A 24692-nucleotide genomic window follows, 5' to 3' on the forward strand; every position below is an offset into this window, starting at 1 on the left:
ACGAATCTTTTTTTTTCCTACCAGCAGTTTTTTTTCTGTTTGTTGTTGTTGCAAGCTACACTTTGGAGGGAGGGATTCGGGTGAGACGCATTGTGTGAAGTGGATGGTGGATGAGATGGCTGCCTAAGAGATCCAACGGTGGTTTTGCTAGACGCGAATGTTAAAGCTTTCGACCGCCAAGTAAAGGGTCTTTTTCGCTCTCGCCTCTCTCCTCTGCCCGCTTCTCACGGAAAGGGCAATTCCCGATTCAAGCCAACTCCAACCGGCAGGTATTCCTCTCGCTCTCAGTCGAATAATGCTCACCTGCAGTCCTTGCCAAGGCCGTGATCTTGGCTTCTCCGCCCTCTTTTTCATCTCGGACGGGCATTGTCGCGACGTATGGGAGAAATTTGGGTTAGGGTTCTGTCTTTTTTGCCTCTATTTGTGGAGTTGCAAAAGGAGAGAATTCTTTTTCGCCTTCGAAGCGAATCAGTTCTCCATTGTTCTATGTCCCCCCCTTTATTTGGATTATCTTGAATTTTTTCTATTTTCTGACTTGTTACTGGAATCTCCAATTCAAGCCGAATCCGGCAAGAAGGTAATTTTCTCGCTCTTCGGTAATGAAGTCGGCAAAATGTATTTCAGCTGATGCAGAAAGACTGCTCTTGTAGAAGTCTTTGAACTTCCCCTTTCTTCTCTTAACGGGCTGATATTAGTGCGTGTGGTAAATAAATTAGGGCTCTGCAGCTATTTGATCACTGAAACGTAGTTCAATCTGTGGAGTCTGGAAAGGAGTTAGCCTGTTCTTCCTTTTTTGTCTTGTAGAAAGCCAATTGTCCCCTTTCCCTTCTCCCTTCCATGGAGCAACTTTCTTCTGTTCATTTTATTTGTTCTCCTTTCCATTTGACGTTTATACTAGTCAGCCCTTTTTTCTGCTTTATACATTTCACTTTATAGCACAATTCCTGAAAATATTTTGATGTTTTATTATTGGATCATTGGATCTTTGTGTCTTTGAGATGACTATTTGCTCCCTACATAAAAATTTGTTGTTTTTTTCGGATTAATTCTCCTAAATGTAGGGAATTTTGTGACTATAACCATTTAGTTTCTTCTTTTTCTTCTGAACTTTTCACTAGGTTTAGATTATTTATGCAGCAATACTTTATGCTACTTATGAAATGCCCATACTCTGGAGGTTTAATCTTCATGTGGATAGCTAGTCATCGATTTTTTCTCAAATCTATAGAGCCTTATTGAGTCCAAATTCTCTTATGGTGATGATGGCCTTGACAGCTATGGAACATAATTCACTTGCACTGCACTTTTTTTTTGTATGAACTTTGTAATTATATTCTTGTTGGCCATATTGGAATTAGTTTGGATTATTAGAGAATAGAGATAATATTGAGTTTGGGAAAGAGTTCAACGAGTAGTACTTGGTTATTACCCAAACTAGTTTTGAGATTCCTAAAGGGTTTATAAGTAGTAGTCTGCTTAGAAGCTTGTCGAGCCCAAGGATTCCAATCTTGTCCTATGGTACTATACTGCTCCTTTGCTGGACTGGTATGTACCGATTAGTACTGGTGTACTGGCATATGGTACACTGGTATTTATTGAAGGCTTAAAGTGGAAGAAGAAGAAGGAGAAGATGAATGAAGAGGTGGTGGTGGAGGAAGAGGAGGAAGAAGAGGGAGGAAGAGGAAGGAGGAAAGGAAGGAAGAAGAGGAGGCAGTGGAGCAAGAAAAGAGGAAGAAGCTTTTGTCTTAGTTTTATTTATGGTTTGTCTTACTGGTTCGTACCGGTGTACTGATTTTGATAGTTTTAGATTGTGTAGGGTTCTTGATTTGTTAGGTGATGGATTTGGGAAGTCTATCTATTAAAAGAAGGGTCACAATATAGTTCTCTCAATTTTTATCTAGTTCATGGTGGTTGACAATATTTTTTAATGGTTGCCTGGTCCTATCACTTGTCTCTTCTTTGGTTCTTATCTTTTCTCTCTTTTTGCCTCCTCTTCATACCTCTCTCTTACTCTCCTTTCTTTTTGCCATAACAAGTAACAACAATATTTTGATAAAACTGTAATAAGCAGTCTCATCGCTGTTTGTAGTTTTAAGAAAATCCAAATGATTCCTATGCTGTTGATTTTTTTCCTCATCTCATCTCATCATATCCTTTGTGTCACTTGGGTCACTTAATGCCATATTCGTCATACTTATGTTACAGCTCTCAATTGGTACTGCAATAATGGTATTGCACTGGTTCTTGATGGACCAATATGTGCAGGTTGGTATTACACAACATGCCTTGTGCTAATACAAGCGAATCACATTGATATAGGTGTATTTAGCAGACTCTTGACGTAGTATAAGAACTGATTGTGTGTGGGTGCATCATCTTTGCAAACTACAAACTGGTATGCCTTGTAAGGTCTGCATGACAACCCTTGATATTAACATTATGTCAAAATTTTTATGATGTGCTTCCTGAAATTTGTGCATGATGATTAGTTCATCTTTATGTTGATTAATCCTTACATAGTTACTATATAACAGTTAGTGCTTACTCCAAGATGCTTTGTTCTTGTTGTTTACCTATAAACAAAATGGGTGATGTAATTTATGACTGAGCAAGTGCAGAAATTGAAGCCAATACTTGATCTTGTATCTTGATCACTTTGTTTAGTTTTTGATGTCATTAGATTGTTCCATTCCATACTAAGCATGTATCCATGAAAAATCTGGTTTTTCTTACATATGTTGTTGCACTCTCATTTCTTTTTGGATTCCAAACGTGTCCTTTCATTAGTTTTTTCATGTACCTTTGATTGGATGGAAATAAATTGTTCTGTTAGCTGTTCTTGACTTTAGAGGTTCATTTGATGTGTCTTGCAATCACAGTCATTGGGATGAATTGTTCAAACTTCATCGACTTATGCAGCGATGAAGAATCTGAAGAGGCAGATGTGAAAGATGTTAAACCTATACTGTCTTTATGTGTTCATCAAGATAAAGAAGGCTATTCTGCTGCAAATGATCAGGCATATTACAAAGATTGTACCATCAAGCAAGAACTTGAGGAAAGCAGAAGTCCGAACAGTGGTTCCAGCATAACAGATCAAGGGAGTTCATCTACTAATGGGATTGTCCCTAAATTTGCCTCACCCTCTCCTCCTGTTCGTCTTTGTTGGCAGTTCTGGAAATCTGGCGACTATGAAGTTGGACAAGCTATTTCACCAATATCCGAAAGTATTATTTTACCTATTATTTTGATGTTTATGATTCTATTTCTGTATCAAGGATTGGTATTAATTATATAAGCTGATAGATCATTTTGTTTTAAGAAAATATAAAAGCATGCTGAACATGTAGAGACACAAATTGTTCACAGATCGTATGCATGGAGGAGGATACCTTTTTGAGAATCAACTTTATGTTGAAAAGCTAACATGTGTTCTGTTTTTGAGAGCCATGTCTTAACATGATCAGGAAGGAATCATCATGAATAGTTATTTGACATATTGGTGTGCCACAAAAGTGTCATATGAGAGCTAATTTGACATGTCTAAGAAGAAATGTCCTCAGTTTGATTTGTGCTCACTGTTGTTCAAGTTGAATTACCCTCTTATTTCTTGTCTTTCTTTGGAAGAGATATGTTCTTTAGCTTGTGAAAAAATAGAACTGAGCAAGTATGCTTGTCTTTTGGTCAATGAAAACTATTGTTATGACATTGGTTACAAAACATGAAAATTATTTCTTTTTAGTAAAAGTATCTTATTTTCTTCTTTCGGACGCTTAAAGTGCATAAGAATTTGATGCCTAATGGGCTTCATTTGGAAACCCTGAAAATTAATTGATTCAACTTGTTTTCTGGTAACAACATGATAATATAATAGTTACATGATAAAATTGTATCAACTAATATAAAAAAATGTAATTATTTAATTTTTATTTGAGGAAAGTATACTTCCCTTTTTAATAATGATCTAAAGGATCAGTAGTGCCCTAATTAATAAAGCTATTTGAACTTTGTGGCATCTTGGTGATGGATCGTATGATTATGTTAAACTTGGGTTCTCCGAGGCATTTAGTAAAGGCTTATATAGTTTCCTTTTTCAAACAAGCTTCTTATGCAATGTGGTTATATTTAGTCATTTAGCATGGGTCATAATTGATAATCGATCAATTTTCATCTGTTCTCGCACAGCTGGAAGGAACCGTTTACGTATCCATCCTAAGTTCCTCCATTCAAATGCAACTTCGCATAAGTGGGCTTTTGGTGGTATGCAATTTCACATATTACCGGCTTTCCTCATTGTTTTGTTTCTTACAAAAGTTGTTGACTGATTTGTAGTGATATCCTTTTGAAATTTATTTTACTGCAGCCATAGCAGAATTGCTTGATAATGCAGTTGATGAGGTAGGTAGTACTACATAATAGTATAATACACTATCAAATTAATTTTTTTATCGACAGTTAGAAGTATAAATTTTGGTGCTGTGTTATATTGTTATCAACAGTTGATCTCTTTGAACAAACTATTAGTTCCTACTAACAGTTGACTTCTCATATGTAATAGGTCAAAAATGGAGCAACATTTGTCACCGTAGAAAAATTTACAAATCCACTTGATAGAAGTCTTGCTTTGCTGATTCAGGGTAATTTAAATTGTTTCTGCCACTCATTCAAATATATGCATTTATATATTGACAGTTCTTTCAAGTTCATAATGAACATTAAAATGCATGTATATGAATTAGATGATGGAGGAGGAATGGGTCCAGAATCTCTTCGTCGGTGCATGAGCTTTGGATTTTCGGAAAAACAGTCAGGATCATCAATCGGACAGTGTATGGACCCTTCATAATTCAGTTTCTGGATTGCTTATTTGTTGTATGCTTTATATTGATTCCTGAGTTCTATCCTAGATGGAAATGGTTTCAAGACAAGTACCATGCGTCTTGGGGCAGACGTGATTGTGTTTAGCCGTTTCAAGAAGGAAAGGTCAATATTTCCGGCTTTATTTCTTACTGATAATCTATTTTCTTTCAGCATTATACTTGTGTTGCTGACTTTTAAAATCAGAGTCTGCATGTTGGAAATGATTGCTGTGATGTTGCTGTGCTAATATTTGAACAAATTAGTGCCATAAGATTTTATTGGTTCTTCTCGCTACTAGCTATATGTTAGAGTTGTTTTATAGTGCATAACTTCTTCATCTGTCTGCCTTTAAGGATAGGTCTTGTGAAATCCCTGAATATCTGTTTCTGGGAAAAGTTCTTTTTCTCCTTCTAGTTGGACTGTATCTTTTTTACTTTACCCATCAAGTTAGAAATAAATACTCAAACATTACATGTTTTTCACCTATGTATTATTTTTCTTATTTTAATTTATAGATTAAATCTGACACACAAGCACACATGCATGGAACACAAGAATGAATTTTGAATCTATGGGCTTAGGATTAATAAGATTATGCATGAAGAATACAACTGTATTTTGCATGTAAAAAGAACATTTAGTTATAAGTAAAACTCAGAACTAAAATATATGATCAAGGAAAAAGACCTGTAGAATTGACAACTTGTTTAATTATCTCGACAAGAAACAGAGATTGAAGAGCACCTTGCCAGTGAGAAAAAAACAAGTTGATTTGTGTAGAGATATGCATCTAATATCTTTTTTGCAATCTGCAGTTTGGAAACATCATACCAGAAAGATGTAGTAGTGAAGTGAGGGTGTGCAAATGAAAAAAAAAAAAAAAAAAAGACTAGAAACAGTTGCTTTTGGACTTGTTAGGGATTACATCAATTGGATCAATGTATATTTGTAGCAGAAACTTGTTTTTCTTATTGATATATTTGAAAGAAAGAACTTTAACTATATATTCGCCTTTCAGCTGAAAAATCTTCTCGTATAATTATGATGCTGATCTTTCTTAAGCTTATGCTTTATGTTATATTAACTTACTCTTTAACCTCAAATCTTGGTTAATGTATAACTTCAACCTAATAATTGATGTCTTACAAATAAACTAGGTTTTGTCTTGATGTGCTGCAGATGTGCAAGCCATGGTTTGACGTGTCAGGTACCCGACCCATGGCTGTCCCCGGTTGGATCGGTATGGGTCTGGTACATGCCGGCATACAAGCACAGGCACAGGCACAGGCACAGGCACAGGCACACTGGCACATCTGAGTGAAATGTAAACCATGGTGCAGACCATGTACACTTACTTGACCAACACGTTTAGGAAACTACAAATTCATGGTTACAATGCAATTTATTTATTTATCTTTTACCTCAAGAGACCAATGATTTTCTGTTCTTCCAGGATATTTACCCAAAGTGTTGGGTTTCTTTCTTATACTTTTCTCAAGGAAACAGGTTGTGATGATATAATTGTGCCAACAGTAAGTTCAATTCTTTTTTAGATATATTTTTTGGCTTTATGGACTTAATTTTTTTACATAAACATGCCTTTGCTTTAAGTTTCAGTTATTTCCATTAACTAGTTTGTTTGATGTGTATGTGATTTTTTTTGTTTTGCATAGGTTGATTATGAATTTGATCCACCTACCAATTCATTCAAGAGATTATATCGCCACAATCAGAAACAGTTTTCTTCTAATTTGTCAACAATCCTGCAGTGGTCTTCTTTCACTACAGAAGCTGAATTGTTAAATCAAGTAAGCTGCAAAAAAATGTTGCCAATATATTAGTGTTTGATTTCTCATGTGAAAAAGTTCACAACAATCAGCATGGAGAAGCACAGTAGTGCTACTCTTACAAGTCATTATATGTTCTTTGATATTTCATGAATTTTGTTAAAAGAATATTAAGCATTTGATTGTGGCTAAAGAGACATGCAATGGATTTTATCAAGAGGCATCAACAGGTAGTTAAATTACTCAAAAGAAAATGATTGAATCACCAGGACATGTAATGATAAAAGTCCAGCTATTTGCTTTGTTTTTTTGTTGGTATTTATAAATTAGTATTTTTAGATGTTTCCATTCTATAAACCCTGCATAGAAACTGGCTTAAACTTAAAATTATTATTCTTGTTTTTGTTATAAACTTTATGATTTCCTATCCATATATTAGACTGCTTTCTTAAAAAAGGGATTACTTCTCCTTCCCATGATTATTGTGGTGTGTAATTTGGAATCACATTCGTACATGTTAATTCATTTTCGAAATGTGATTATAATGGAATTACAGCCTTAGTGAGCTATCATTCTATCCCTTTCAGGCACTAATAAAATTGTGGTATATTTGTCACATACAATGTTGTTGCTGCCCTACACGGTTTTGAAAGGCACTATGCACACTATTACAGGCATTAGCATCCTTGGTGAATTTAGATAATAAAATTTGGAGTAAATTGACAACAGTTGTTGATATTTTGCATTTGAATCAGGGTTCTCAATTTCGATGTGTATCGCCCGATATGGGCGGTATGTACCGATTCGAGAGGATACTGGTACGTGGAATGTCCTCTACCGGGCGGTACTAGTGTTTTGACCGGTATCGAGGCATACCGATCGGTACTGTCCCGGATTTTGATCGTTACTGAGGCGTATCGGTTGGTATGCTCTGGCGTGGTAGGTGGAGGTATTTTTAAGGTTTTAGGATGTATCGTCGGTACGTCTTGGGTGTACCGATGGTATATACCGATACGTACCATACTGAGTAGAGCTCGGTATGCTAGTACGGACCGGTATTCAAAACCCTGATTTGAATTATCGTCATTATGACATAATACTGGCGCTAGTGGCATATATATGATAAAAGATGCAGTGTCAATGTGTCAAAGCATGAAACTAAGATGTTTAAAATAAATTATTAATGATATCTGCTGAACTATTTTATCTTTTTGTGTTCTTTTTTAATTGTCACTAATCATCATTCTGTCAGTTTCCCTGTTGATACTGTCCATTTCTTGTTAAATTTTAATTATTTAATATATTTACTTGTTGTCTTGGTGTGTCAGCAAATTATATGATAGTTATTCCATGTTTTTCTAACTCCTACTTCATAATATTTTCTTAATTTAGAATATACATAAACCTTTAACATTATTGTCCTATTACCCTTTTGTATGGCTTTGATTGCCTTGGAATTTGTTTCTCCATGAAGGAATGTGAATTTAATTGTTTTTGTTGTGGCATTTGTTGGGAAATTTAATATAGAACTTCATATAAGTGTTTGTAGAAATTTGTTATTTTATTTTTTTCTTTTGGTTTAGTTGACTTCTAACTAGTGAACAGTTTAATGACCTAGGGCACCATGGAACAAAAGTTATTGTATTCAACTTATGGTTGAATGATGATGGGGATACGGAGATCGATTTCCAATCAGATGCAAAGGTTTGCATGACATTTTTCATTTTTTGGTTGCATTGTTATTATTTTCTAGAACTGAATATCACTATTATTTCTAAAATGTAAATTTTAATTAGTTTATCTATTTCTATTGCATCTTACCAAAGATTTATTGCTTCATAGTATAGCACTACTCTAGATGATTAAAGATTCTATTCTAATGCTTGTTTGCTTGCAATTTCTTTTCTGACATCATAATGTTTCTAAAATGCTTTCTTTTCTTTTATTTACAAACATTTCATTTTTGTTTGATGGAGTTTTTTAATTTGTAAAATCTTACAGTCAAGAATTTTGCTGTTAGTGGTTGGCATGGTATGAGATGCTGCCATGTTGACATTCGTGTGCTGTTGAGGGACAAAAGAAAATGAAATGTGAAAGATAGGAAGAAAATGAAGCTTAAACAAAAATCTAACTTAAAGCGTCCTTCCAACTGTTGTTGTCAACTATCAAAGCTTCCTCTTATTCACCCTTCCTGATGCCTGAATCTCTTTGTTGAACCTGTCATTGACTTGAGGAAGGCGAGAACCTTTTTATGTTGGTACCTGTGACTTCTGGCATTTAAAGTCAATATAATTTATCTATTGGCTCATTTACTGGTTGAATTATAAAAGAATAAAAAGTGGTATGGACTTTCTTTCGTTGTTATTCTCCATTCTACAACCTATGTTGCTTGCAGAACGTACACTGAGGCAAGTCTTTTTGTTGTGTTTGTAACTGTACTGACAATAAACCAATATGGACAAAGATGGATGTCAATTGAAACAAGTGAAATCATTAGCAGAAATGAACTGGGTTTAGTTTGGTTGTAAATGGGCAAAATCAGTCTACTTAGGCTTGTAAAGAATTTGGATATGGATTGGATCAGGGTTGACTCTTATCTGACCTATCTTCTGCTTATAGTGGTCCAACCCGATCTGATTATCAATGGATCTCTAAAATCTTGACCAGTTTCTAGATCAGTTAGGTGTCAGATTTGACTTCCTTTATGCGAGAATCTACTCTGGTCTCTACGTGAAGTTGGGAACCATTGGGAAAATAGGAGGGAGAAGCAAGAAGAAGAAAGAAGCATCACAAGAAATTTTAATGGCTTGCTATAACTGGTGTTAGGTCATATGGATACAAGAAATTTAGAGAATGATACTAAGAATTGTTTCAACTTAAGGGACACCAAAATAATAATTGTTGTTTCGATGAAAAAAGTCTGTCCATACAGATATGAATATGCTGTCATATTGCCTATGGCCATTGCCATGTATAGGTGGGGCTGTTGTATCTTGAGTTGCTAATGTTAGTGTCACTGCTGCCTCATGATGTGTTACTGGTCATCCTCATGGAGGAGGATGCAAAAATAACATGAGAAATTTGGTTTGAAAGTACAAAACATGAAAACCTGCAACAAAGCTGTAAGGTCCCAACTATTTGGGTTGTTAGCCACATGGATATTTTCCTGCCACCGAGTTATGTTGAGGTCTATATTACTAGATTAAGATGTAATGGTGGAGCTGCAGAACATAATATCAACAACAACAAGAACAACAGTCACATGCATAACAAAGCATATAGACAGAAAATTGAGTTAATATTCAGTTTGGAGCAGTTCTGATCCATGTTCAATTCAATGAACCACTGTCAATCAGTTTGGATATAGAATTGGAATTTTTAGGATCTTAAACTTTATTCATATATGATTAATCAGATTGGATGTTGCTGAGATCTGGACCATTTATCACTCTTCTAATTCCACTTCCTTATCAAACTATGCTATGTTTAGTTGTAAGCCTTGATCAAGGTCGTGCGAGCTGCAGGAACATTTTGTAACTTCTTTCTGGTGCATCTGACTGCCAGAGAAAGATACCATAAAAAAGGAGATGGCAGAAGCGAGGATTATGGCATGGCGTATTGTAGATGCTTTAGATGTGCCCCTCTTCCCACATTGACCATGCATATCTTTTTTCTTTTCTGCGCTACTGTTTCCAGTTTGCTGGTACATTACATGCATGACAACATGTGTCATTCCAAACAACTGGCCTTATCAGTTGGTGTCAGCAAGATTAAAAACCTTGCTGGAGGGTACAGTGGGAATGAAGCAAGATTTTTGCAACAGTAATCAAATTTCAGTTGCTAGTTGTGCAATAATTGGTGATTTTGTTAATGAGCTCTTCCTGTATGTCACTCTCATTTAATCTGTTCTATGGGACCGTCTGCACTCTGCAGGATATTATGATCAATGGAGGACGAAGACAAATGCAGAAGAATAGCATCGAAAACAAACATGTTGCAAATAAGCTACACTATTCTCTTAGAGTATGTTTCGGTGACTAGCAGTTTATGATTTTCAGTAGCAATTTTGATATTTTACTGTTGCTTATTTTCCAAAATGATACAGGCATACATATCCATATTATATCTTCACATGCCAGAAAATTTTCGAATAATATTACGTGGAGAAGTTGTTGAGCCCCACCACGTGGCTAATGACCTAATGTATCGCGAATGCATCTTGTACAGGCCGCAAGTTGGTGGAATAACAGAGGTTTGTCCTGGATTTGTTGGATCTATATAGTACACATTGATCTTTTCTGATGCTTGGTTTATAATATGGATTTTAGACACCAACTAAGCAACTTAATATCTTTTTGAATGTTAATATATATTTAATTTCTTCTTTGAAGTGGTAATTCATTTAAATTAGATATCTAAACACCTGATAGCTATTTATGCTACAGTTCCTTTTGTCCTCAAGTATTTTGTACTTCCACCATTTTCTCTTTCTTTAATGACCATCTTAGCTGAATAATTATAAAGGAGATTTTGTTCTTTGTTTCCTCATTCATTTGCCATAGTTTAGTAATTATTTTTGTGCTGTGCCGATTGGGTCTTGGCATAATGGTTAGTTTGACTGTCTTTTGAGAGGTTGAGAGGGGCAATGCCATCACTATTATGCATCTTTTGCATGAGAAATGTAGAGAGAGAGGGATTGATTGTGGTGATTGTTTGAACTATTATATGTACAAAAGCGAGTATATTGTCTTTGAACTTGTCAGACTGCCAACTTTGCCATTCATTTGGCCTCATGTATGATGCTGATAGGAAGGGAGTTACCTTATGATTTATTTTAGGTTATGAAAGTGGCTTTTGTTTTTTGAGTAAATTCGATTGATATCCTAGCGATAAGTAACAATGGTTTCTTTCCCCTCTTGGTGCTTTTGCTTTAGTGGAAATTGATGTTTTTTGGGCAGTTGGCATGCAAGCGACTATAGGCAATGAAGACTTGCGTCTCCTCACAAGGAGTCCTAGCGTGGGGTTTTATATTATATATATATATGTATATTTATATTTATATTTATACACGTAAACATATATATACATACATACATACATATATATGTATGCATGTATGTATGTATGTATCAGACGACTTGGTTCTAAGAGGTTGGCATCTTGGTTGGTGGTCAGACATTTACCCTTGACCTGTACTTGATTGTGTGAGATAGACTTGCGACTCCTCTCACAAGGAGTCCTAGCTCATGGTTGTGTGTGTGTGTGTGTATACATGTATATATGTATGTGTGTATGTATATATATATATATGTATGTATATATATATTTATATATGTATACATGTATACATGTATAGATGTATACATGTATATGTATGCACATCTATATATGGTTTGGCGTCCTGGTCGGTGGTCAGATATTTACCCTTGACCTGTACTTGACCGTGTGAAATTAAAAACTTTACTAGTGATATTGCCCTCAATAGAGTTCCGTGCAGGTTTTGATCCATGTAGTTGACCCCAAACAGTTGGCATTATATGGTCTTCTGCTGGAGTTTCCTTAATCGTATCTTTCGTTTGAACTTAATTCCTATTGTTATATATGAACTCTAAACATATACTAATCTTTTATACTGTACGTGCATGTGTTCAAATGCTGCTTACAATGTGGTGACTGTCTGAAACTTAAAATGATTAGATTTCATAACAGAAATTTCGATATATCTGAGTCAAAATCCGTAGATCATATGGACAAATAAGATAAGGCAACAAGATGAAGCCTGTGGGCAATTATACGTTTGTTTTGCTGTTGGAGGTTTTTTTTCTCTTCTTATGCGACTCTCGTTGTTTTAATGACTTTGTTGCCTTTTTTTCTTTATAATTTTACTGAAGTGCTCCTCTCAGTTGTATTAGCAGACCCATCTGAGCTAGTAGATCACTTTAAGCATAGATTGATTTCTTAGTCCTAGAAAGGAGAATTAGTGAAATTTTCATTTGGTGAATAGAGTACCTGTCGGATCACTGATTCAATTATTGAGTAAGGAACTTCCATATCCAATAGTGTCTCTACACAAGCTTGGAAAATAGAGTTCTAGAAGTGATTTTCCTGTCTGTTTCAACAACCTTGTTGCTAAAAATAACAATTCACAATGATGTTTTCCCTATATTATTCTTGAATGTGTGTTTTTCAATACTCCGACAAAAAAGTTCTAAAGCTTTGATGACATAGCGACATTTTTTTTTCAACATGGATATTATAATCACATACTTTCTCTATATAATTGTTAGTGGTAACAGAACTTAGAGTTGGCTATTTATCCTCAATAGGAACTGTTAGCATACTTGATTTTGCATAAATGCCAATCTTAAATGAACTTTTTCTTGTTTCAGGCTGCTATAGTAACCACCATTGGATTTTTAGAAGGTGCTCCGAATGTTAATATTCATGGGTTCAATGTCTACCACAAGAATCGTCTTATATTGGTAAGATTCTTGTTGTCTCCATTGTACAAGTAACTACAGGCTTTGTTTCTTTTAATTTCTCATAATTTACCTTGTCATATTCTATATAATAATCCCTTGTCATAGATATACCTATACCAATCATGGTTTCAAAGACCATCTAGAGTGGCTCAAACTGAGCAGTAAATATTGGTCCTGGTTCGACACAGAATCAGCATACGGACCAACGTATATCAGATGGTTTTTCCAGTTTTTGAACCTTGCATATAATATCATTAAATGGCTCAAACATCACTGATGAGCCATATCTCTAGCAAATTCATCATGAAGTCTTCATATCTATCCTGATCAAGGGCTGTTCAAAATTTTTTGACACTGACTCATGACATGTGGAAATTGCCATGGGTTTCCAATCACTTGTGCTCACACAGAGTTCAGAAAAATGAGCTTCTTGAGTTGATTGAGGCTATTCCCATGATTAACTTGGAAAGTTTGATGGATGTTAATCAACAGAATGATAAAGCTGAAATCAATCTTTAGATTGTGAAGTCCATTTATGATGTAAGGACAAGAATGATTATCCAGAACGAACTATTTCAAAACATGTTGCTACATCAAATACTGTGAAAGGAGATATGGTAGGAGGGAGCATTTTCGGTGAAATAATGAGTCATTCCAAAAGCTAAAGACGTAGAGATAAAGGAATTTGAAGGATTAGAAGTAGTTCAAGATCAAATCATGAACCAACAGGAAGCATAAATGATGCAGAGGAGATGATATACAAGATCTTATGAAGAACGTGGTGATTGAGAATAATTTATATCTCTATTTAGTTGTTTTGCTTCTTTTCTTTTTCTGTCATTGTAAATAGGTTTGAACTTTTTTTAAACAATCAATTGATCTTCCTGTTATAAGCTGGTTGGTTTGATATGCCCTTAAATGAAGAGAGTAGCTGCGTTAGGCTAGGTGTAAGTTCTGTGTTGTTTTGAAGCAAAGGCACAGCCACATTTCTGATGAAGCCCTTATTCTTTGCTTGTTTTGTTGCATTTTCGTTCATTGTTTCATATTGTGTTTTAAAATAAATCCTTCGCTTTGTGAAACTTTTAGGTCATCCAAATGTTATATGTAATTAATATTCATTCAATATATTTTGCAGCCCTTCTGGAAAGTTGCTAACAATTCATATGGTAAAGGTAAAGGGGTTGTTGGTAAGCACTAATGCACTGTTCTTCTGTGTCATTTTTCTAAATTGTTTTGTCAGGCTGGAGATTTCCTGCTAGAAATCACTGTAATCTCAACTTTTATTTCAGTGTTTGACGATATTGTCAGGTGTACTTGAGGCGAATTTCATAAAACCTACTCATGATAAGCAGGATTTTGAGAAATCTGTTCTTTACCAAAAACTTGAGAACCGTTTGAAAGAGATGACATATGAGTATTGGTAAGTCTTATTCTGCAAGGACAAAGTTAGGTGGGCTGTATTTTGTCGCCACTATGTTTTTTCATGTATTATTGCATATCATCATATATTAAAATGATTTTTTGCATGTGCTTTATATATTAAAGGTAAATGCCGAAATACATATTTTCATCATTGTCTTGTTAAAATTGACTGATTTCCACATGTTGGCAAATCTGAGCATATATAGTCTTAGTGATTTCAATAGCCGCTCGGGCGCTCGCCTAGGCGCTCAGACGAGGCGAGGCTCGAGCGCCTCGCTTCATGTCCAGGCGCCTCGCTTCAAAGAGGTGCCGCCTAGGCGCTCACCCGAGCCCAGGCGTCGGGCGCTTCGGACGAGCGCCTGGGTTTAAACCAGGCAACCGAACCAGTGTTTTACGTTTGGTTCGGTCTTCGGTGTTTCAGTTGGTTCGATTGAACCAACTAAAGCATCAATATTAGCCTCTTAACATCCCTCTCGCGACTTCCCCAACCCTAACCCTGCTCGCGATTCTACCGCTGTCATTTCCTCTCTACTGCCGTTGCCTCTCTCCGCTATCATTGCCTATCTTCGTTGTCGCTGCTCTCCGCTACCACTGCCTCTGTCGCTACTTGCCATTGCTGTTGCTGCTCGTCGTCGCTGCTGCCATTGTCACTATCGTTGTTCTCGCTCCCGCTCCTGCTGCTGCTTCTCTCAATCAGCAGCCTCAGTCTTACTCTTACATTGCTGCTCGCTGCCACTACCGCTGCTGTCGCTGCTTGCCACTATCGTCAGTCCCACTCTCGCTGCTATTGTCGCTACTGTTATTCTTACTCTCTCTACTCACATCGACTTGATTGTATACTGTTAACAATATATTAACAGTATACTGTTAACTGTATACTAGTAACAATATTTTTTTATTTATTAGATTAATAATATATTATGTTGATTTTAATACTACTAATTTTTATTTATTTAAAATTATTGTTATTGTTTTGAATTTTGAGATAAGGTATGCAATACCGTACTATACCGGTGTTTTGAGGTTGGCTCGGTACGGTACGGTACTGTGTACCGAGCGGTACGCTAAGGCGTACCGAGCGATACGTCAGGGCGTATCGAGCGGTTCACCTAATTTAGGTGTAAAACCCTTCGAAAATACCTGAAAAAAAAAGTTAGGATAGGGTTTTTAAGTTAGAAATAAATATAGTAATAGTATAAGTTTAGCAAAATCAATGTAAATTAGGTAAGAATAGTATCACATATCTTTTTCGGGCTTTGAAGAATATCTTGTGCAAGGTTCGTATTTCAGTCCATTACGAATTGTTCTTATGTAAACATACCTCTTGATTAGAAAGTTCTTCCTCTTAATCTTCCCAAATTAGCCTTGATTCAATTCACAAATCGTTGTTTTGTAGAGTTTAGGAAAGCACAAATATGAGAAAAAAAAAGTTTGAGATAATTTAAGAGAGTATGAAAATATAATGGAGTGCAATAGGAGAGAAGAAGGGGTTTAAATACTATGAGAAAGGGCTTCAACAGTCAATTTGACCGTTGAAGCACTGTATCACTGTTATCGAGCGGTTTTAAATACTTCTTCCTCTTACTGTGGCACTGTTAACAGTATATTAACAGTATACTATTAATTGTATACTAGTAATAATATTTTTTTATTTATTAGATTAATAATATATTATTTTGATTTTAATACTACTAATTTTTATTTATTTGAAATTATTGTTATTGTTTTGAATTTTGAGATTTTTTGTTAATTTGATATTGTGATTCTGTAAGATTTTTTAATTTAATATCATATTTTTATTTAAATAATTATATTAAATTAATTAATTATATATATTTTTATATTTTAGCGTCTCGTTTCGCTTGGGCGAGCGCTTAGAGCCTTGGACGTTTTTGCACCTTGGCGTTTTTTGACGCCTAACGCTTTTTAAATCACTGTATAGTCTTCATTAGAGAGTAATTATTTATTCTTGATTAGTGTAAATGTTAATAATCTCATTGTACCCGTTTCTTCCCAGCTCAACTCATTGACTTGACACTCATTTGAATTTCAGTATGTTTGTTTTGATTAACATTCTGACCATATGTGATTTTATATAATATCTGGATCTACTAGCTTTTCCCTTTAGTTGGCCAGGGGATCAGATGTTTTTTCACATAGTATAACTAGAGGAGAGTAGCATGTCTTTTTTAGCTCCTTGAGCTAAAATGAAAGGTTAAATATTTTATCAATAAGATTTCTTTTTCAAGGCCAAAAAATGACCTTTTTCCTACTATAAGTACATCTGTTATTGTCCTATGATATCTATCCTGCATAATTTAGACTTTCAATTTAACTCCTGTAGTTGCTCAGTGGAAATTGTTGTGGTGATCCCATCATGTGCTTTCTCCAAGTAGTGAAGTCTATACATGTTCCTTCACTTCTTTCTGAATTATTTCATTTGTTTACTAGGATCCTGTCCCCTCTAAACTTTTGCATCATATACTTAAGTGGCCATTCGAACATGCCTAGTGATTTTCTTTATTTGTCTTCTGATGATTTGATCCATAATTGTTTAAAGATTTTCTAGTATAATTATAATATTGGGTATTTGTATTTGTTCTATTGCATTCTAAGAAGGAGATAAGAAGGATTAAAACAGACATTTAGAATTGCTTGAAGAAGATAAGCTGCATTTCTAGAGGGACCAATAAAGAAAGATGACAACAATAATACCATGCCAATCATGATATATGTGAAGATTATTTCTGAGAGTAGAGGAGCGATTGAAGAAAAATAGAATGATGAACAAGATGATACTAATACCGTGTTGACTATGGCAACCTATAATATTGGATTAGTTATAAATAGATTTGTAGATTTTTCTGTTGGCTATTTGTTTATCTCGAGAGCTAGCGAAAAGATGAGGTTTACAAAATAATCGCTGTGAAAAAGAGCAATATACAACATTAGCCAAAAATATTAATATCAGAGCAAGGATTTTAATTTCGAATGATACCGCTCGTACCGGGCGGTACATACCGGTCCGTTAGTAGATCGGTACACGGACCGCCCACTACTGGGCGGTACCATTGATCTAGTCCTGTATTGTCCGATACAGGGTTGTATCGGGCGTAACAGTCGATATTCGATCGTTACCGCCCGAAATAGGTTGATAATGGTCGATTTCAACCATCGCATCCCGCTACTGGGCGGTATCAGCCTGGCTGTGGCAATGGAAGAAAAAGCGTCAAGGGAGAAGAGAGAGAATTGGGAGAGCCTCGATGCTTCCCGATCCGACGGCACCCTTCCTCGATAATCCCGATCTAGGAGGTAATGGAGAGGTGGTGGCTTGACTTTTTTGTCGAAGGCCGGAGATGCATGCGGCCTTCGCTGCGTTCTTTGTTGAAGGCTAGAGACATATGTGGCCAAAGACATCTTCGTCGAATGCCGCAGATGAGGAGAAGACCGCGTTCTTCTCCTCGTTTGACACGACGAGAAAAAAAGGAGGTGACGTCGCCAAGGCAACGTACTGTCACGACCTTAGCTGGTTTTGCCTAAGCCGTGCGGCACCCTTGTGTGTCCGTCCGCAAAGGTCAGCCTCCCCAAAGCCTCCCATTGTCCCTTAGGACCACCAAAAAAGAGAACGGGTTAGAGAGAACGCCTCAAACGGGATCCACAAGCAAACATGTCCGAAAAACACTTCATAGACAATGCAAATTACAAACAGACTTTACAAGCTCTGAACAGTGGCATAACAAAGGGTAAAATGGTCCATTACAGACCGAAAAGCTCTCGCACGTGTCTACATGACACAACCTTTATTTACAAGCCTAAAGAGGCCACCAACCCAACTAAAATGAGACTTATAAGCCTTCGGTTGCCCCTCTATACACTGTACAAGGCATGAACATGCCAACAGACACGGACAGATATAAGCATTACATCAAACATCCTGTTTCAAAGTTTGTCCGTGACAGTACGCCTATATATATATATATATATATATATATATATATATATATATATATATATATATACCGTTCAGTATGCTCGTACCGCGCTATACCGAGCAAAGCTCAATACGTCGGTACGATATGAAATTACGAACCTTGTATCAGAGATTGAACGTTACCGAGTGGCTAGATAGCAGTTCCTTTAAAAGACTTATTAAACTAACTACATTCGGCTTGATTGTTTGATATCTAGTTGAACATTTTTAGATTCTAATGGATCTGTTATGGCCAAATTCAGCCAAGTCCATGTGATTATCTCTGAAATAGAGGGTTCAGGATTGGACCTGATGCATTTCTGTACAGATCATGAATGCAAATCATTCTTTCTTGCACAATTTGGGATGTTAGGGTGTTGTATTTTGGTGTTTCAACTTTCAAGAATGGATAATCGCGAGGAATACCAACCAGGTGGATACAATGAACCCTTCGTTGCTTTATTTTTCTCTTGATGCATGTTATTCAACACAGGGAGGAGAGGTCGATATAAAGGTTCTGATAGTATTTTGTCTTGGCCAAGTTATGCTGTAGCTGTTGATTTATCTGGAGAAGATTTTGCAAACATGAGAACAGATTTAATTTCAGTCTTCCTTTTGGAAGACAATTCATCACTACCAATCCACAATCTCTTCCCAACTTGACTGTTACTTTCTGTTTTACATTTCTTTTATCTTGATGTACCGAGCATACCAAAAGCTTTCTAAATGATGATTTAGAATTCTGGAAATGATTTGATTAATATGTTATTCTTTTGCTTCTGAGTCCTTTTTCCTGACAAAAATCAGATATTTTTATACCTTTGTGCTTATTCAAGAATGCTTTCTGTTTGCTTGCTGTAATGAACATGCTTTGTTTTGCTGCAAATTTGAAGGTATTAGAGACAGTTACAGTCAGCATTTGTTGGCTTTGATCATCTTGGAGGGGCAATTCTCCTTTTTCTTCCTTGCAACTTCCTTGTCATAAATTGATCAGGAGCAAAGTTTGACACTTAATTGTTAAAGAACTGATGGGGAAATTTTGGATCTAGAAAAATCATAGAGTAAACATAAGTAAAATTTGATTTTAATTCATCCAAAAGGAGCATGTTCTTGTTGGACAAAAGATGCAAGTTTCCTGTTAAGTGTTTATTTTTAAAAAGGAATTGAAAAGTTTCGGAGAGCTTCAGGTCATCAATGCTTTCTAGTTTTTTTGTAGTCCATTTCATTGTGATCCTCTTGAATAACTATTACAGCTTTCTAAATTTTTGTCTGCAAAACATGCACATGTATTACCTTGAATCTCTATTAAAAGGGAATTGAATGGATCAATAATTTGTGTTTGTAGGGACCTTCATTGTCATTTGGTTGGTTATAATAACAAGAAGCAACCTACGGCAGTCAGTTCAGCTACTGCTCTTTGCCAGATGCCTGAGTTGAGGACATCCAACTTGCTACAGAAGGTCAAAAACAACTGTTCTATGTCAGCTATTATGAAAGCAACACCAAGTCCTGATATTTCGTCAAACAACCAAGTTATACCTGCCGTGGCCGTAACAAACTTCAGAGCAAGGTGCTCCATGAAAAATGATTCCGGCTTACAGAGCAGTAAGTTATTCTGCTCATCTTCCAAATCATGTAAATTATTTTTATTGTATTAACCTTTTCCTTTTCATGATGGCAAAACCATGATTGCCAGTAAAAGGAAAACATGAAAGTCAAGTTGCTGAAACAGGAACATCAGAAGTGCAGGCTTTATATAAATCAGTTGGATTTGGAAGCATTAATGAGAAAAAGGTATTATTCCTTTTGCTGTAAAATGTCCGGATAGTGATGCAGCAGTACCAGCATTTTTTTCATGGAATATACACTATGCATTAAATAGGATGGTGAATATTATATAATCTTCTGTTTGCATCGCCAGAATGTCCATGTAGGCGGATCTAGAGGTAGCAGCATCTTAACGGTCCAGTTTTCAAATTCAAGTGTTATCACTAGGTTACTACGAAATGTCCATTTTGTTAACCTCAAAAGGAACTACTTGGATTTGTACCTGTTCCAACCATTTAAAGATTCATTCTTTTTGCATACAAGCACTTAGTAACATGCAAATCGTGATCGCAAAGACCCCCTCGGCCCCTCCAGTCGTAGGAACAACTGCCATATCACAAGAAACCGAATGCTGACTAGAATAACCTTGGTTCTTCCACCACAGAAATTTTCTAATGAAGTTTGTTAATAGTAGTATCAGGCGTCTAATTAATGCTGAGAGATTGCAATGAAACTGAGTAAAGAATATAATTATTAAGGACTACTTAGATCCTAGCCTATTTGAGATATATAAGACCCTTGCCTCAAAGATAGTCGATCCTGAATTTGTCTAGGATTCCATCATGGACATTCATAGGGATCTTACAACAGGTGACCATGGCCCCCAGATACTTAAACTGGAAGACTCTTTCCTAGATATTGACGAGATCAATGATAGCACTATTAGTTTGCTTATTGACATACCTAGGGAAAAGGATTTCTACTGTTGAACGTTAAACCTTTGATTTGAAGACATTGCATGACAAAATTTTCTATTAGCTCGAGTGAGCTTAATATTATTCTTAATACATAAAGATCTAAGCTGTCCCTCATCAACAGCATGGTAAAGGAAATTAGTAATGGTTGAGCCACCAAAATATATGGATAAGGAGAGATAGGGCTCTCTTGCCGAATCCCTATTGTGAGCAGAGAAATAATAAAAAAATATATCATTGACACAAAAAGCAAATGTCTGGGAAGAGACACAAGCAACAATCCACTGCAAAATTATGTAGGAAGGTTCACAGTTCCACAACGTCAGTGATAGTCTTCCAGGATGGTCTATCATAATTCTTTTCAAGATTAATTTTGATTATGGCGTAGGGCTTTTGCTCTTCAAACTATGAATTGGCTGAATGATCTCTTTAGCAAACATGAAGTTGAAGCATTGCCTGCAGTTATCCCCTTCCTCAGAGACTGCATTTTCATGGATGCAAGAATCCAGACCTATCTAAGACTCCTAATTTTTGGAAACTTAACCATGTATAACTATTTAAATTACTTTTTTTTCTTATTGTATTGACTATTGATTTAGATGATATAGAAGCAAACTTTAGATGACAATTCTAAATAACAGAAAAACATATTTACCTGGTGAACTTAACCCAAAACATAAAATTGACTAGGTATGGACTTGACCCAATTTCCAGATTCTATCTAGCCTAAATTCCACACAAACTGGACGTGAATGCAACCCTGGTACATGGTTTATTTTATGCTACTGCAATTGTATGGAAAATAAAATTTCAAATTTCCCATTCTCCTTGACTGTTTCTTGTACCATGTCCATGCCTGCAAGTTGATCTGACCAGTGATTTTAGATTATTTAATCATGAAGTTGCTGTTTCTTGCACTATTCCTGATGTAAAATATTAAAAAGCTAAACTATCCATGACCATCCAAATTAACAGAATGTAAATTTGAAAATTTAAAACACATTGCAATGAAGATTAGAACCGATTTTCATGTAAATTTTAATTTGGCTCTATATCCAATTTGTAACATTAACCACCATCATCTCTGTTTTGCATGTGCATGAACATTTCACCAGTTTCCTGAAAAATTATTAATTCTCTTGTACAGCAAGACTCTGGTTCTGGACAAAAGCCAATGGTTGAGATACAAAAATTGATGCTAGAAAATAAAAGGCTACGTGAACAGTAAGTTATATGTTAATTACTTGGTGTTGTCAACCTTCTATAATCGTGACTTGCATTCTGCTAAAACTTCTGTAAAGTCCTGGTACTTTACTCATTTGCTTCTTCTTTTCAGGTGCTTGGAATACGAGGAGATGGAGAAAGAGCTTATGCAAAAGGTCTTGCTTTAATGCTTCATAATATTTGCTCGAGCTCATAGCATCTTTGCATTTTAAGAACTATCGATCGATATTTGCAAGCTACTGATTGGTTCTAACTTTTATGTACTTAAATTTAATATTTGCAAGCTACATGTCCTAAAAAGATACGTTGCATTACATAGCCTAGGATCATGATTTTTATAGATTAATGCAATGGTCGTTTCTGTTTAACTTATCTTAATTTTTTTATAACTTATTTGGCAGGCAAAGAAACTAAAAAATGAGCTTCTAGAGGTTCAAGAAGTGTACGAAAAATTAGTGAGTGATCTCAAGTTGATGGAAGACGTCAAGATAGAAAAATTATAGATCATTGACTCAAACATTTATGATTGATCGCCTTAATGCCAAACAATGAGCCTATCAAGACTATTCATGGAGTCATTTTTGTCCATAGCAAGGCCAGAAGCTCCACTGTGTCATAGCTTAGCATTTCTGGATATCCGTTTTCCGGTAAAAGAAAAGTTATGTCAGGCATGGAAAAGGCAATCCCATCAGGTGATATGTTGGACGGTTCTTGTAAGGTAATCTTCACATGTTAACATAGGCAGTCAATGGTTCACAATGTGAGTGCTGTTGTAGAAGTATTTGTAGTACAGTCGAATGGAACGCAATATCGGATTTTAGGTCATGTTCACAATCCTAGTTATCGGCAAGTCAGATTCAGTGTAATCATATCAGGTCATGTTTTCACCATTCACTGTGTGCAGTATGACTGTACAGTTGTTGATCGTAACTGAACTGCTAATCAATCCAAGGTATTATAAATTTTCCAATCTGATTTCAAATTCTACTGAATTTGCTTTGTTCATCCCTTTGTAGAGTGACTCTAATATTCTAGCATGTGGTTATCAGGATTTTTATATTTGGTGGATGATGTTATTCTTGTGTATAATAACATCAGATATGAGTTAATTACATATTATATTCTCTGTAGTTAGTTATCCTTAGTATCTCGATCTTTGTACTTTAAAAAATTATATTGAGATTCATATAGTTACGAAAGTGAAATATTTATCTTCATTTCTTATTATGTCGTTGATTTTTTTGACGAAAAATATCACATGTGTTGTCACATATAAAAATAGTGTTAAAAAGAGATAAAAAATATAATTTTGTTATCCCATCGTCCAAGAGATTAATTTTATAGAATGATAACTTGTGTGAAAGCTTCATCATCCTCCTGGATGGCTTATCTAACAGTGTCGTCAGTGGTGATCTTTATCTCCTACATTATCTCATTTTTCTTGATTCACACTATCAGCCCCTTTAACTTTGCTATTTGATTGGGTCATTCTTTTTCTTGTCTTTGTACTCGTTGCTCTTGTCCTTAGGCTTCATAGAGGTCGGAGGCAACACTCGGATCTCCTTTAGAACACAATGATCAATAAAGAGTTATCGACCTTGCATGAAGCTTGAGACGTTGGTTAGGCTAGTGAAGTTGGAGAAATGGGACGGTGCAGGAGATGAGGATCGTCATCGATGTCGTTATTGGGTAGGTTGTTTAGGAGAATAGCAAAACAAGAAAAATGAGACGTTGTAGGAGATGAGGATCATCACTAACACTACCATTGGGTAAGTTGTTTGGGAGGATAGCAAAGTCGAAGGGGAGGACAAAGCTAGAGGGAGGATAGGGAAGCTTTCATAGAAGTAATCCTTATGTGAAATTAATATCTTTTAGACGGTAAGGATAACAAAATTATCTTTTTATTTTTATTTTAAGCATCATTTCTTACGGATAATATCTTGTGAGGAGAAATAAAGTTAAATATTTTATTTTTATAATTATAAGGATGTTAACATAATGTTTTAAACTGTAATGATCGAGCTTTCATAGAAGTAATCCTTATGTGAAATTAATATCTTTTAGACGGTAAGGATAACAAAATTATCTTTTTATTTTTTTTTAAGCATCATTTCTGCATGTGATGATACGAGTGATATCTTGTGAGGAGAAATAAAGTTAAATATTTTATTTTTATAATTATAGGGATGTTAACATATGTAATGAACCCGTAAGACATCGACTTAGAACTTTGTTTTATAAAAAAAATTAAGATTAAAGATTCAAAATCTCATCTAATAAGTATAAAAGATATCAGTTAGTCTAACCGGCAATAACAAAGTCTTAGAATCTAATCAGATTAGAAACAGTTGATGGAACTTTGTATTGATTAGATTATTTAGACCAAACCAAAACATTAAATATGCATTACAAAGTGGGCACTTAT

The 24692-nt window shown here is 35.5% G+C and overlaps 1 protein-coding gene across 2 annotated transcripts; it reads left to right on the forward strand.

The window, feature by feature from the left end:
* Positions 1-175: 175 nt before the first annotated feature.
* Positions 176-23237, forward strand: LOC103981697 (protein MICRORCHIDIA 6). 2 transcript variants are annotated; one of them, XM_065166024.1, is made up of 20 exons: positions 176-269; positions 2880-3227; positions 4186-4260; positions 4364-4398; positions 4559-4637; positions 4740-4829; positions 4908-4983; positions 6314-6392; positions 6534-6668; positions 8253-8351; positions 10581-10670; positions 10753-10899; positions 13037-13129; positions 14265-14316; positions 14438-14549; positions 19867-20126; positions 20218-20315; positions 22191-22267; positions 22380-22422; positions 22669-23237. In XM_065166024.1, the coding sequence occupies exons 2-20, from the start codon at positions 2888-2890 to the stop codon at positions 22768-22770; spliced, it is 2082 nt and encodes a 693-aa protein (XP_065022096.1). In that variant the 5' UTR covers positions 176-269; positions 2880-2887; the 3' UTR covers positions 22771-23237. The 2 variants fall into 2 exon arrangements, with proteins under 2 accessions (XP_065022096.1, XP_065022091.1); XM_065166019.1 differs by having other exon boundaries at positions 208-393; positions 2920-3227; positions 22669-22920.
* Positions 23238-24692: the final 1455 nt, after the last annotated feature.

The sequence above is a fragment of the Musa acuminata genome, chromosome BXJ1-4 (assembly GCF_036884655.1).
Source record: "Musa acuminata AAA Group cultivar baxijiao chromosome BXJ1-4, Cavendish_Baxijiao_AAA, whole genome shotgun sequence".
NCBI lineage: Eukaryota > Viridiplantae > Streptophyta > Magnoliopsida > Zingiberales > Musaceae > Musa > Musa acuminata.

Bases quoted from the DNA above. Each gene is read 5' to 3' on its own strand.
- LOC103981697 (XM_065166019.1), top strand. From the start codon at position 296: ATGCTCACCTGCAGTCCTTGCCAAGGCCGTGATCTTGGCTTCTCCGCC. The intron at 14,317-14,437 runs GTAAGCACTAAT...CGATATTGTCAG, and splicing joins TAAAGGTAAAGGGGTTGTTG to GTGTACTTGAGGCGAATTTC. The intron at 22,423-22,668 runs GTCTTGCTTTAA...CTTATTTGGCAG, and splicing joins AGAAAGAGCTTATGCAAAAG to GCAAAGAAACTAAAAAATGA.